Raw genomic sequence first — 13,137 nt, forward strand, 5'->3', positions numbered from 1 at the left:
CAACGCCTCTTGGGGCGTTTACATTGACCAATACAGTTTCATAGTGACCTTTGATTAAGCATTATTATTTTCTTGTTTTATTATAACAATCAATATTATTATTATTCATTATAACTATTATTCATTGATGATGTCAGATTCGGCTCATTTCAAAAATAAATTGACCAGTAAAATGAGTTCAAGGAGATGGGATTTTATTAAAATGGTTTTAGTTTTCTTCCAGACATTGACAACTATTTTGATATATTTTGTCAGAAAATCTTTCTAAAAGCCCAACAAATGTTGTGAAAATCTTCCCAAATGTCTACAACCTGCCCGTAAGCTATTTGTCTTCCAGCTCAATGTGTTCAAAATAAGCCTAATTGGGTAAAAACCTGCCCAGTTTGGGAATACTGACTACACTATTGCTTTTTGTTTGTTGATTTTTTTTAGATTTTGGGATTTTATTAAGAATTTCTTTCTCGGCACTGTAAGAGTAGTCACAGAGACACTGTTCAGCCTGAAGCATATACATTTTTTTTTAAAAAAGTGTGCCCCCCTAAAACAATGGAATGCCCCCCCCCCCTGTAATTTTTCTCTGCAGCTGGGTCTGCATCAACATAAACCTTGATGTGGGAAAGTGAAGTGTGAAAAGGGATGAGGAAAGGGCACGGATGCAAAACTGGATGTTAAATGTTCAGGATCTTGGTATAATTATGTACCTGGTATGTTTTATTTTCAATATGATGAAAGCTTTGATATGTGATACAAACTTATTGTACTCAGGTTTTTCTACAAAAGATCATCACAACATTGCATTCACTAAATTTGTTTCTGATTTTGTGAATGGTTTACTTAGTTTTCTGAACTGTTGGACAATATTTATATGTTAATGGTCGAATTGTAGGCGTTACCATTCAACAACAGTTACATGACTACCCAAATATAGAACATTCATTTGATGCTTTTTCAAATTCCCAGCTGAGGGCATATGTGGGACAAGATAACATCAATCATATTCTTTATTATAGGAGGTGGTGGGTGGAGGTTATGTGCCAGGTAGTGGGCCTGCGTCATCTCCCATGCCTGTAGCAATTTGACATTGACCTCTTTGAATATTGCTCGGAGTATCTTATCACGTTGTAGGAAATAGTAATCATCTGTGGTCATTGACTCTGGTGGTGTCAGCCTTTTTGGATTAGCAGTCCTGATGATAACCAGTGTACCCGGAGCTCTTGTCAACAACCGCTCCACTGCCCTCCTTATGCTCAGCAGACGTCGGATGTAGACCTCCACAGGAAAAGTGCTGAAGTGGGCCCAGACACCAATAACTACAACAGTGTTATTGCTTCCATCCACACTGTCCAGTTCATTGGCAACAAAATGTAACTGACTGACAGGCAACATAGGAGAACGAATTGGAGGACCATGGCAGCGGAACGTCAGTAAGATGTTTTTTGTATAGTCCAAAGCAATAAAAGGTCCCGTTTTTGGGGGTGTTTTCATGTCAAACTTCTTAAGATCTGAAAGCATAGCAGAAAAATAAAAAATAAGTATCAACCAATTCAAAGTGTTGGCAGAGATTTCTACTGGGCACCTACTTGGTGTTTTTGCGATTAAATATTCAAACCACTGCCTGATGGTTGAGTCTCCAAACATGTGGACCACCTTCCCTTTCAGACACTGGCTTATTACTGCAGCATTGTTAAACTGATGAACTGTTGTGCCATCTAGAGGTTGCCATGCACCCTGGTAGTAATAACCAACAGGTCTACTCATAACTCTTCCTAGATGAACAGAGAGGAGATCAAAAGAACATTAAAAAAGAAAACAAGTAAAGTAAAAGTATAAGATTTCAATAATTTATTTGTCTCATAAGATCACTGAAGATTTAGCAAAGTGATGAACACAATCATCAATGACACCAGTAGTTTACAGGATTACCTTTTTAAATATAACTATTTTAGATAAATATATGAATTATATTTTACCTGATGCGTAAGCAGGGACTGCTTCATTGAGAGCTGGAAGAAATAATGATAAATGACATTTAGTGATTTTATATTGTGACAGGTACTTCAGCTGAAAACAGCTGCTTCATTATTTACATTTCATGGCTTACCGGGATTTAATTTGAGAAAAACACACTTCTCACTAGTTGCTTACAGTACAACCTGTTTTGAGGACATATGTTTACTTTTAAACGTAACTCAGGTTTTGTTCTTAGCACAGACTAAAGTCAACTTACAGCCTTGTGCAAAAAACAAAAAGGTTACATTCCAGCCAAATTACATCTAGCAATATTTCAATCAAATTAAGTCAAACCCAATTTGATACGATATAATTATGGTTCCGAGTTGTTGCGCAGAAGACGGACGAGCCATGCATTGCTGTTCACCTGCTACAGCCTAGCTGGGAACCCTAATGGGATTTGTTGGTTTTTCCATTTTTAGGGTTCCATAATCGCTTAGCTGGCAATGACCCATTCAAGGCATGCCCGTTCACCTGCTACAGTATAGCAGATAACCCTATTGGGATTCATCAGTTTTACCATTATTTTTTTCATTGGGCCCGAGCAGCAAAAGCGCTGCAAAGGGCTATTGGATTCATAATGTTTATTAGGCCCGAGCAGTGCAAGTGCTGCGATGGCCTATTATAATTCAAATGTTTCTTATTATTGTTTTTTTCCTCCGGGATAAAGTGCCTTTTTGTACATCTAAACCTATTCAAAAACTCACCAAACTTTACCCAAAATTGTCCCCCATGTGAATGTTTAGTAATTTAATGGAATTCAAAATGGGCATGGCCAAACGGCTCCACATCACCACCTACCGTGAGACAGAGACATTGGTAAGTCGTCCAGATTTGAAATTCGGGATATACTTAAATATCTCCAATTAAAAAAAAAGGTATGCCCAAAAGCCAGGACGAAATCGACCATTTTGGGTCAAAATGTAATTTTGGGCAATTTTTCATTTTCATACTTGTCAAACTTTAACAAACTCCTCCTAGGAATTTTTGGGGATGAAACATTATCAAAATCTTGAAATTTTGTGCATGTTGAAGGTGCAGGACTAGGAACTAAAGTTGACCTTCTTGCCAGAAAATTCAAAATGTTATGACTTTCACATTAGATGGGCAAATTGAACCAAACTTGGAATTGTTGGTCCCTGTCAGGTGACCAATAGTTCTATGTGGTGAAATTCTGACATCAACAAACCCACGCCCCCTGAGAACAGGAAGACACATTTTTCAGTTGGAAGGGTCCCTCTCGGTCCCTATTTACCTTATGAACTTGAAACTGTGTCAGAAGTCAGATTACATGATGGTCTTACTCTGTTTGGAGCACAGATAGTTTTTGCTGGAGGGCGTGGCAGTGACGGCATGGCAAAGTGTGGTGTCACATTGAAAGTATGATACACATTTGGCTCTAAATTTCCACATCGATCATCTGATCTGCACCAAAATAATTGTGATCGATCCTAGTCCAGCCCTACACAGGAATCCATCCCAACATTTGGTGGGCACGGCCTATCTCCTCCACAGCGCCCCTAGCAGCACTAAAACAATCAGCGCCAAGCCATGCTTTGTCTTGAATTATGAAATTTGGTACACATATGTAACTTATCTGGACCTACAAAAATATATCTTGGAGCATTGGTCCAAAACCTACAGGAAGTAAGGAATCAATACCGCCATTGTGTCCCTTTCACTCATGTCGTATTTGAGCGAACTCTACCGACAACTTTTGAATTACAGATTTCAAAATCTCCCAGGATGGTCAGTAACCCTTCCATTGTTACGCTTGTGTGGGAGGCTTAGGGTATACCCCCCCCCCCACAGTGTATATATCAAAACATGCGTCTCGATCTCATAAAGTGTGCTTTTTGTACAACATGCCATTTTGAGTTACCATTGTGACGAAATTAGCTAAAATCATGCCCAAAAATCCCATAGGAATGAATGGGGTCTATGTTTCTCCTTTTTTGAGGCACTTCCCAGTAGAGGATTTGAACCAAACTAACAGAGTACCATCACCCGGTATTACTAAACACAATCATGTTAGCGGCTAATGGAAGTAGCCTAAGGAAGGTCCTACCAACTTCTGCTTATGCAGGTTTTTACTGCCTTTATAGAAAAAGCTGCAGCTGTGAGTGAGTTTCCATGACAACGGAACTCTACTGACCAGAGGCTCCTAGGAGGTCAGGGACATGCTGCATTGCCTTAGAATGGCACCTTTCGATGGACACTGCAGGGGCTGTGAAGAATGAAGGAATCTGAGATTCACAACGTTAACTGTTATGGGTAGGATGGTATGCACCACGTGGCAGGCCCGGTTCTAAATTTCTTCAGAAATGTTCTAGTTGTTCTTGATGTTTTTCTTGGTAGAATCCTAAAAACACCTGGTAAATAAATTAAAAGTGAGTTCCTGAGTTGACACTGGAATGTGGATCTGTTTTGCTTGGGAGAAGATAAGGGCCATAGTGAGTGTGTGGGTGGAATTTACCCCTCTACGGACACTATGTGAGGGGTGAGCCAGCCTATCAAAAAATGCACCCCTGGGTGGTTTCAAGCAGACACTATCTTACACCTGGCATGGACGGGTGGACTTCAAGTTATACTATGTGGACTTTATGATCATGCTTATCAGTTTGTGTCTCCCCTTGGAATTCCAATTGTAATAAATATATGTATATTTCGAGTGTTTTGTCTCTGATAATTGTTTTCTTCCTTTGCTGCCAAATCTACAAACGAAGTAAGGCGGCCCGTAGTGATTGAAACAGGAAGAACTAGAGGTCATCTTATCACTATTAGATATGTTGGTCTGATCAGCTGATGACTTCACTTTAACCACGCCCATTAAGCACTAACTGAATGACTTCATTGCTGATTACTCCTCGTTGATAGTGTTTATCTGTTTCAAAGATTAACTATCATTAGATAATATTTTAGGGGGACATTTTTAAAACACAACAGAAAGTCTTTAATAATCCTTTGCCACCAAACAGGAAGTGACCGCAGCTTCCAGCAGGAAGATCGGATTTCAGTCAAATTTTCAACACTTCTCACTCAAGCATATCCACTCGTGGTGGAGGACAGTGTTGAGGTTTGCTGATTTCTGAACTACTTTTAAAGCCTGATATAATAGGCATGGCTCTGCTAGTACCGAGATTGGGCGAGACGGGTTAAAAAGGTTAAATCCATTGTGTCATGATTTGGGTTTTTGTTTATTTTGCCTTTGGACTTTTCTGGACATTTCTTATTTAGCCTATCACCTCTCAGCCACCAGCCACTATCCAGTCAGCTCAGTCTCCCTCCAGCCACCACCCTACTCTAGGCCATCTCCACCCATTGCCACTAGTTAGTTTACTCAGCTCACCTGCTCACCAGCCTACATATACCTGCCTCAGCCAACTCTGCCAGAACGTCTCTTTTCTTCTCACCTCATCCAGTTTGATGTGCCCTGTCTCTACCAGATCCTGTGTGCTCAGCCAGTTGGAATCTTCTGTTAAAGGTTCAGGAACAATTCAGGAACATCAAATCAAAAATGAACAGACAGCCGAGAACAAAGCGCTGAAGGGGGAAGTCACAAAGCTCACTGAGGGGATGGTTCAGCTGTCTGGTGAAAATAAGAAGATGAAGGAATCCATTCTGGACATTCAATCACGGAGAATGAGAAATAACTTCATCTTTGCTGGCATCCTGGAGCAGCAGGAGGAGGATCCCCAGGTAACAATCCATGAGTTCCTCCAGCAGAAGCTGAAAATCCCGGCGGATCAGGTGAAGGATATTACTTTTTATCGCATTCACTGGCTCAGAGATAAGAAGCCTGATAAAACCTGTCCTAGACAGATAGTAGTTAAATTTGAGCATTATAAGCAAAAGGAGCAGGCCAGAAGTCGGGGCAGAGAGCTGAGAGAAACGGATTTCAGCATCAATGACCAGTTTCCAAAGAAAATCCTAGATCAAAGGCAAGGTTTATTCCCAATTAGGAAGAAATACATTGCAGAGGGCATCAGAGCTACAGTGGCTGTAGATAAGCTTTAAATTAATGGTTAGCTGTTCAGTGATCAGAAGATCACTATGTGGCTTTATTAGCTGCACAACTGGTGGATTTAAAGCATGTGACACCATGTTCTGTTCAAAGTAATTGAACAGAACACAGTGACAAATTAAATGTATTCACAGCTCAAGAGCACGTTGGCATGGTATGTTTTTTAGTCACAGCTGGGTTGTAATTATTTTTCTTTCACCCTTTCTCACTCTCTGCACTTTCGCAATTCTCTTTATTCCTTTATCCTATTCCTCTGCTGCTTTTCTGTGGATCAGATAATCACAAGCACTTAATGTGATGTCCTCTGGGTCTATGTACATCTATTTCTATAGGGTCATGCACTTTCCAGCTTCAGCTTCTGTTGTAAGAAATTTTATTATGAAGTCACTATGGCCTCACACCACTCGGACATAGGAGGCCTGCAGGCATGATGGCTGTTTATAAGATCCACTGTTTGCTGATTGCAAGGCCAAATGCTGCAGTTGCAGGGGGATACTGATTGTCTAAGATAGACTATCTTTGTTTTGTCTCAAGGCAAGGCCACTGTGCAGTATTAGGGGGAGCCGAAAAGCGAGACAGGCAGAGAAAGGGCAGACGCAGACCACAGCGGAACTGTGGGGTGTGATTACTTTTCATCTATGTGAACTCTGCTCTGTTTCTCAATAAAAGTGCTGGAACTTCATCACCGCCGTCTCCTTCTTCAGTAACTTAGGGAAGTCAGTTATCTGTTCAGAATTCCCATAACAGCTTCTCAGTCACACCTATGGTGAATGTGAGGTTTATGTCATAGAATGTGCATGGAGCTGGCACCAGAGAGAAAACGTTAAAGATCTTTAACCAGTTTACAAGATTAAAGGCAGTTGTTGTCTTATTGCAAGAAACTCATAAATCAGCTACAGCTGTGAACTTAACTCTTAACTCACCTAAGTTCTCTAATGTGTTTGCTGCCTGCTATAACTCTAGACAAAGAGATATAGCAATTCTAATCCACAAAAACATTGGTTTTACAATATTAGACAAAATTATAGACCCTGAAGGTAGATTCATAATCAAAAGTTATGTATTGTCAGTATAAATGGCCTGTAACGTTTTGGTTTAGGTTTATTGTTTGGTTAAGTCAGTTCACTCCTGCCTATGGGTTTATTTCTTTTGTAGGTTCTGTCTTGTTTTAGGTTCCTGTTTAGTCTGTGTGTTCTTTTTTTTTTTGCTCTACACATTGTGGTTTCGTCGAGAGGAGCTAGTTGAGGTGGCTCGGGCATCTGGTCAGGATGCCTCCTGGACGCCTCCCTGGTGAGGTGTTCCGGGCACATCCCACCGGGAGGAGGCCCAGGGGAAGACCTAGGACATGCTGGAGGGACTATGTCTCCCGGCTGGCCTGGGAACGCCTTGGGATTCCTCCTGAGGAGCTGGCCCAAGTGGCCGGGGAGAGGGACGTCTGGGCCTCCCTACTGAAGCTGCTGCCCCCGCGACCCGACCCTGTATAAGCGGAAGAAGATGGACGGACGGACGGACGGACGGACGGACATTGTGTTTTCCTCAGTCTTAGGTTTATCTCTTCTGTCAGCGTTGTTATTGCTTCCTGTCCATGGTTAATTAGTTCCCTCCGCTCACCTGTTTGTCTGTTTATTTAAGCCCCACTCCCTCCTCAGTTATTTGTCGGTTCCTCACATTTACATGCCCATGCTCTGTTCCTCCTCGTCTGCCCTCTGCCTCGGTAAGAGCCCCGTCACCTTGATTCTGTTTTTGGTTAACCTGTTTCTGTTTATCCTGCCCAGTTTGTTTGCCTGTTCCCGTCAGTTGTTTTTGGATGTCTGCCTTTTTTCGGATCCTTTTCCTGTTCATCATTCTCTCAATAAATCCCGTTAAATGAATTACTGTTTCGGCTGAATATCGGTTACCTGACTCTGCCAGATAGATTTGCTCCGCATATCCATCTGGAAACCTTCCGTTGAAGTAATTTTGGGAAGGGGCGAAAATACTGCTTAGCTGATTGGCCTATGTTGGTGATAGACGGGCCAAATAAATCAATCAGATTCATCGTAACTCATAACAGAAAGACGACGAAAACACAACCACAAGCCAAGCTACTCTTGCTGCTGCAGGTAAAGGCTCGTTAGCTAAGCAAATAAATACTCTGTAATTCGGATAAAACTTGCTCGATAGCCACGCTAACGCTAGTTTCATCGGCTGAAGCCGCCACGTTCTTTAGACTGAACTGTCGCGCTTCTCGTTGCGTCACACCTCAACCCGCCTCAAAGCCAACGCTGATTGGACGTTCGTTTGGTGAACGGCTCCAAATTTTCTTTAACGGAAAGTAGCCAGACTGATCTGCGAGTGAAACCTTGAAAGCTCGCGAGATCAGGATGGTCTCACGAGGCTAGAATATCGGGTTCTGCCCCACACCATTCATTACATGGCCCAAATGTTGATGACACCTCATTCTTCCACAAACTTTCCCATGCTCTTTCAAAACACGGGGATTGTTCTCTATTTATTGGGGGTGACCTCAGCTTTGGTCTAAATGAGGAAATGGACAGGTTGAATACAATAGGGACTCAGCACAGTTGGCATTCATTAAATACCAATACATGAGCGATTATGGTCTTTGCGATGCATGGGATCTCTTCATCCTAACAGTAAAGAATATACTTTCTTTTCAAATGTCCATCATTCCTTCTCTCGTCTGGACAATGTCTTAATCAGCAGCTCACTGCTGCCTGATATCTCAGATACTGTAATACATCCTATTGCTGTCAGTGATCATGCTCCTGTTTCTTTAACTCTAAAAATAAAAAAGATGATAAAAAATAACCCAACAAAAAATAAACTGCAGTCTTAATACATCACTGCTTAAAGATGAGGAATTAATCAAATATTTTAATGAGGAGCAGGCTTCTTTCTTTGAGTACAATGATCTACCAGGGACATCAGCAACTATCCTCTGGGAAGCAGGGAAAGCAGTGATGAGAGGTAAAATTATTTCATTCTCATCTCACGAGAAGAAGATTGAAAACAAAAAGATTCAGGAATTACAGGGAAAAAATAAGTTTCTAGAATCCTCCCAGGAAGAGGAAAAGTTGGGTAAAATCCCTAAAGCAAAATTAGAATTAAATAAATATATTGACTTTAAATAGAAGATTTTGAACATAGCAATAAGTCAGGAAGCTTCTTAGCTAATCAGCTAATAATAAGCAAAGAAAAAATAACTATATTTGCAGTCACAGACTCAACTGGTAATACATTATGTGATTCGGAAAGTATAACAAGATCTTCCGAGATTTCTACAAATCTTTATACACATCGCACATAAATCCATCAGATAATGACATCAAGCAACAGTCGAAATTCAGGAAGCTCTAAAAAGCATGCCCAATAAAAAGGCTCCAGCTCCAAATGGATTCCCTACTGAGTTTTATAAAGAGTTCTGGAATATTCTGGCACCAAAGGTCCACAGAATGTTGCAGGAAACTGAGGAGAATGGCAGATTCCCGGCTAATATGAATTCTGCTACCATTAGTCTCTTGCTTAAGTCAGGCAAAGATATTCCTACCAGCTATCGTCCCATATCCCTAATTAACATGGAGATTAAAATAATCGGTAAAGCAAAACGATTAGATAACGTCACTCCTCTCATAATACACCCTGATCAAACTGGTTTCATTAAATGAAGACAGTCATCCACAAAGGCACGCAGATTACTTAAATTATTAAGTAATTCCTACGGTAAAATATTGAATCCAATATATTGTCTTTAGATGCAGAAAAAGCATTTGATAGAGTAAATTGGACATTTTTATTTGCTACTCTACATAAACTTGGTTTTGGAATTTTTTCATAAGTAGGGTTATTTTTTCTTTTTTTACAGCTTCCCAACAGCATGTGTCAGGACAAATAACCAACATCTTCCAGCTTTTGTCTCCAGAGGGGTACTCAGCAAGGATGACCGCTTTCCCCCTCACTATTTGCCATTTTTATTGAACCACTAGCAGCAACAATTAGACAAACTAATGTGGTTAAAGGTATAAAATGCATGAAAATAGAGCATAAAATTAGTCTTTATGCAGATGATGTATTACTCTATCCCAGCACTCAAACACCTCTCTCTCTCTCTCAAGTAATTAGATTACTAGACTTTTTCTCAAATGTCTCAGATTACTATATAAATGGGTCTAAATCAACAGTACTACCAATTAACTGCTCTTTACAGAACCCCTTAGATTTACAACTGCAATCAGGGAGTATTAAATATTTGGGGATTACTGTGTCGTCTAATTCGGCAGATTTACAAAAACTTAACTACATCCCGCTTTAACAAAGGATAGAAGAGGATCTTGTAAGATTGAAATCGCTTCCAATTTCACTTATGGATAGGGTTGCTTCAATTAAAATTATAGTTTTACCTAGAATTAATTAATTATTTTCAATGACCCCCAATTAACCACTATCGACTGGTTTAAATCTTTCGACTCCTCCATTTCTAAATTTCTTTGGAAAGATAAACCCCCCGTATCAGCTTAAAGATGCTACAGAAAACTAAAGATAGAGGAGGACTAGACCTGCCTAACGTCCATAACCACTACTTAGCAAAAAGGCTACAATACATCTCAAAATGGATAAAACATAATCCGTTAGACGAGCCCTGGCTAGACACAGAACAGAAAATATGCAATAATATCATGAGTTCAGATCTGCCGTTTATTAGCTCAAATATAAAACGGCATACCTGCTTTGAAAATATTAACATCAGCTCTTCTCTGACAGCATGATGGGAGTTCTTTAAAATGACTGAGTCATCCCTTATGCCATGCAGTCGTACACCCATGTGGAATAATCCTGACTACAAAAAAATATGATAAACTTTCCATCCTGGAAGAATAAAGGTATTGAATACCTGGAACATATATTTGAAAGAACTGAGTTTATCACATTTGATAGATTCAATATACAATATAGTATTAATAAAAATATATTCTTACAATATGAACAAATTAAATCAATAATTAGAAATAAATTTAAGCATATTAAAGGTGGTTTACTAATTCCAATAAATATATCAGAGTTCCTAGATCTAAACCCCTCAAAACTACTGTCTAAATTTTACAGGACACCGTCTAAACTAGATGATTCAATATCTCTTCCTATTATAAAAATGGGAAGAGGATTTATCAGTCAGTTTTGAGCAAAACATCTGGACTCAGATATGTCTAAGAACTTTCAAAATGACTAGACACCAAACTTTACAACTAATACAATACAAAATCCTTCACAGAGTACATTATACAGGTCAAAGATTATTCAAGATGGGTTTTGCACAATCTAATATCTGTTCACAGCACACAGACAATAATCCTGACAGTTATATTCATTAACTCTGGTTATGTGCACTTGTTCAGCGGTTCTGTGTCCAGATATGTAAGGACTTGTCTGAATTTTAAAATTTCACCTTCCCCTCAATTTGCTTGCTGGGTAACTTTGATGAGAGCAATTTGGAAAAAAATCAGTTTGCATGGTGTCAGGATCCTGTGTTGTGTTTCTGTTGATTGGACTCACCTGTGTTTAATTATCCCCGTTGTGTGTGCACGTATATAAGTTGCCTCTGTTTGTTTCCCCATCGTCGGGTCATTCTGTGATCACCCTCTGCGTCCTCCTGAGTTTTCCCCGTGCTGTTGCTGCCAGAGGTCTTGTAAGTTTAGCTTTCATTAAATATCTTTTGTTTAACCCCATGCGCCTGCCTCTGCCTCGTTGCCGCCTAGGTCCTCGCCTCCACAATCCTGACAGTAATGACCCGACCAAGAGAGGGCCAGGCAACGGGGCTGGAAATAATCGGGCTGTTTAATCAGCTCTGGAGACAGAAGGAGAAGGTCTCCGCGCCGTACTGGACTAACGCCTCGCAAACTTCCCGCGGGGGTCAGCCACCGGCGCGGGGCAGGCATGAAGGACGGCGAAGAAGAGGAAACCCTGCGTCGTGCCAGGCTGACGCCCCGCATTCCTCCCGCGAGGGTCAGCCACCTTCGCCGACTCATCTTTTTGCTTCCCTTCACTGCCGCCCAACAACCTTCACCCCGGCTCCGAGGAATCCGACCGCACCTCCTCCGCCCGGCAAATAGCAGCCTCTCATCGGCCGGTCTGCGGGGAAAGCAGGGGCGTATAAAGGAAATTTCAGGATGGTGCCCAGGCCCCTGCAACAGCCCCAGTCCAGCCACTCCGAAATGGATAATTGGGATGACCAGCCTCCTTTAGTTCCACACTGTCCTAGAGCGCCTCATGTGGAGGAATCCAGTCTGTGGGACTTCTTCTATGGAGACAGAGATGATCTGTTCCCCAGCTGGACCGTTCCTGCTGCGCACGCCACGGCCAAAGCCTGCGTGGGTGCGCACGTACCCTCATCGACCTTCGCCTCTGCTGCTGTCTCCACCGCGGCCTCACCACCAGCAGCAGTCTCCGCATCGCAGTCTGGCTTCCCCCGGCGCAGACGCCGGGCTCGCCGGCACAGAACCTCCCTTGAGGCCCAGCCAGACGCGTTCGTCTCCAAGTTCTCTGCTCCGCCGGCCGCAGAAGACAGCCCAGTCCCGCCGGCCGCTAAAGTAAGCGCAATCCCACTGGCCGACGCTGAAGATCCCCCTGCACACGCCACGACCCAAGCCTGCGTGGGTGTGCACGTACCTGTACAGCTGGCCGAAGAAAGCTCTGTCCCGCCGGCCATCCAAGGTCCTGCTCCACCCGCCACGGCCAAAGCCTGCAAGGGTGTGCACGTCCCGCCGCCGCCGGCCTTCTCTGACGTCCCGCCGCCGCCGGCCTTCGCTGACGTCCCGCCGCCGCCGGCCTTCGCTGACGTCCCGCCGCCGCCGGCCTTCGCTGATGTCCCGCCACAGTCCGAGGCCGCCGACGCTCTCAAGTCCCAGGAGGGGTTCCAGGGGGACCCGCCTCCCTTCCACGACGCTCCCGAGTTCTGCGAGGCGGTCCAGGGGGACCCGCCTCCCTTCCACGACGCTCCCGAGTTCTGCGAGGCGGTCCAGGAGGACCCGCCTCCCTTCCACGACGCTCCCGAGTTCTGCGAGGCAGTCCAGGGGGACCCGCCTCCCTTCCACGACGCTCCCGAGTTC

At 42.7% G+C, this 13,137-nt stretch overlaps 1 protein-coding gene across 3 annotated transcripts in view; it reads right to left on the reverse strand.

The window, feature by feature from the left end:
* Nucleotides 1-214: 214 nt before the first annotated feature.
* LOC105917238 (NXPE family member 3) overlaps nucleotides 215-13,137 on the reverse strand; it is a 54,294-nt gene continuing 41,371 nt past the window's right edge. For all 3 annotated transcript variants that reach the window (XM_036129625.1, XM_036129626.1, XM_036129627.1), the window contains 3 exons: nucleotides 1,971-2,003; nucleotides 1,581-1,766; nucleotides 215-1,502 (listed from right to left, as the gene is read on the reverse strand). In XM_036129625.1, the coding sequence (XP_035985518.1) occupies nucleotides 949-1,502; nucleotides 1,581-1,766; nucleotides 1,971-2,003 (773 nt within the window). In that variant the 3' untranslated portion in view covers nucleotides 215-948. The remainder of the gene's footprint in view (nucleotides 1,503-1,580; nucleotides 1,767-1,970; nucleotides 2,004-13,137) is intronic.

The sequence above is a fragment of the Fundulus heteroclitus genome, unplaced genomic scaffold (assembly GCF_011125445.2).
Source record: "Fundulus heteroclitus isolate FHET01 unplaced genomic scaffold, MU-UCD_Fhet_4.1 scaffold_194, whole genome shotgun sequence".
NCBI lineage: Eukaryota > Metazoa > Chordata > Actinopteri > Cyprinodontiformes > Fundulidae > Fundulus > Fundulus heteroclitus.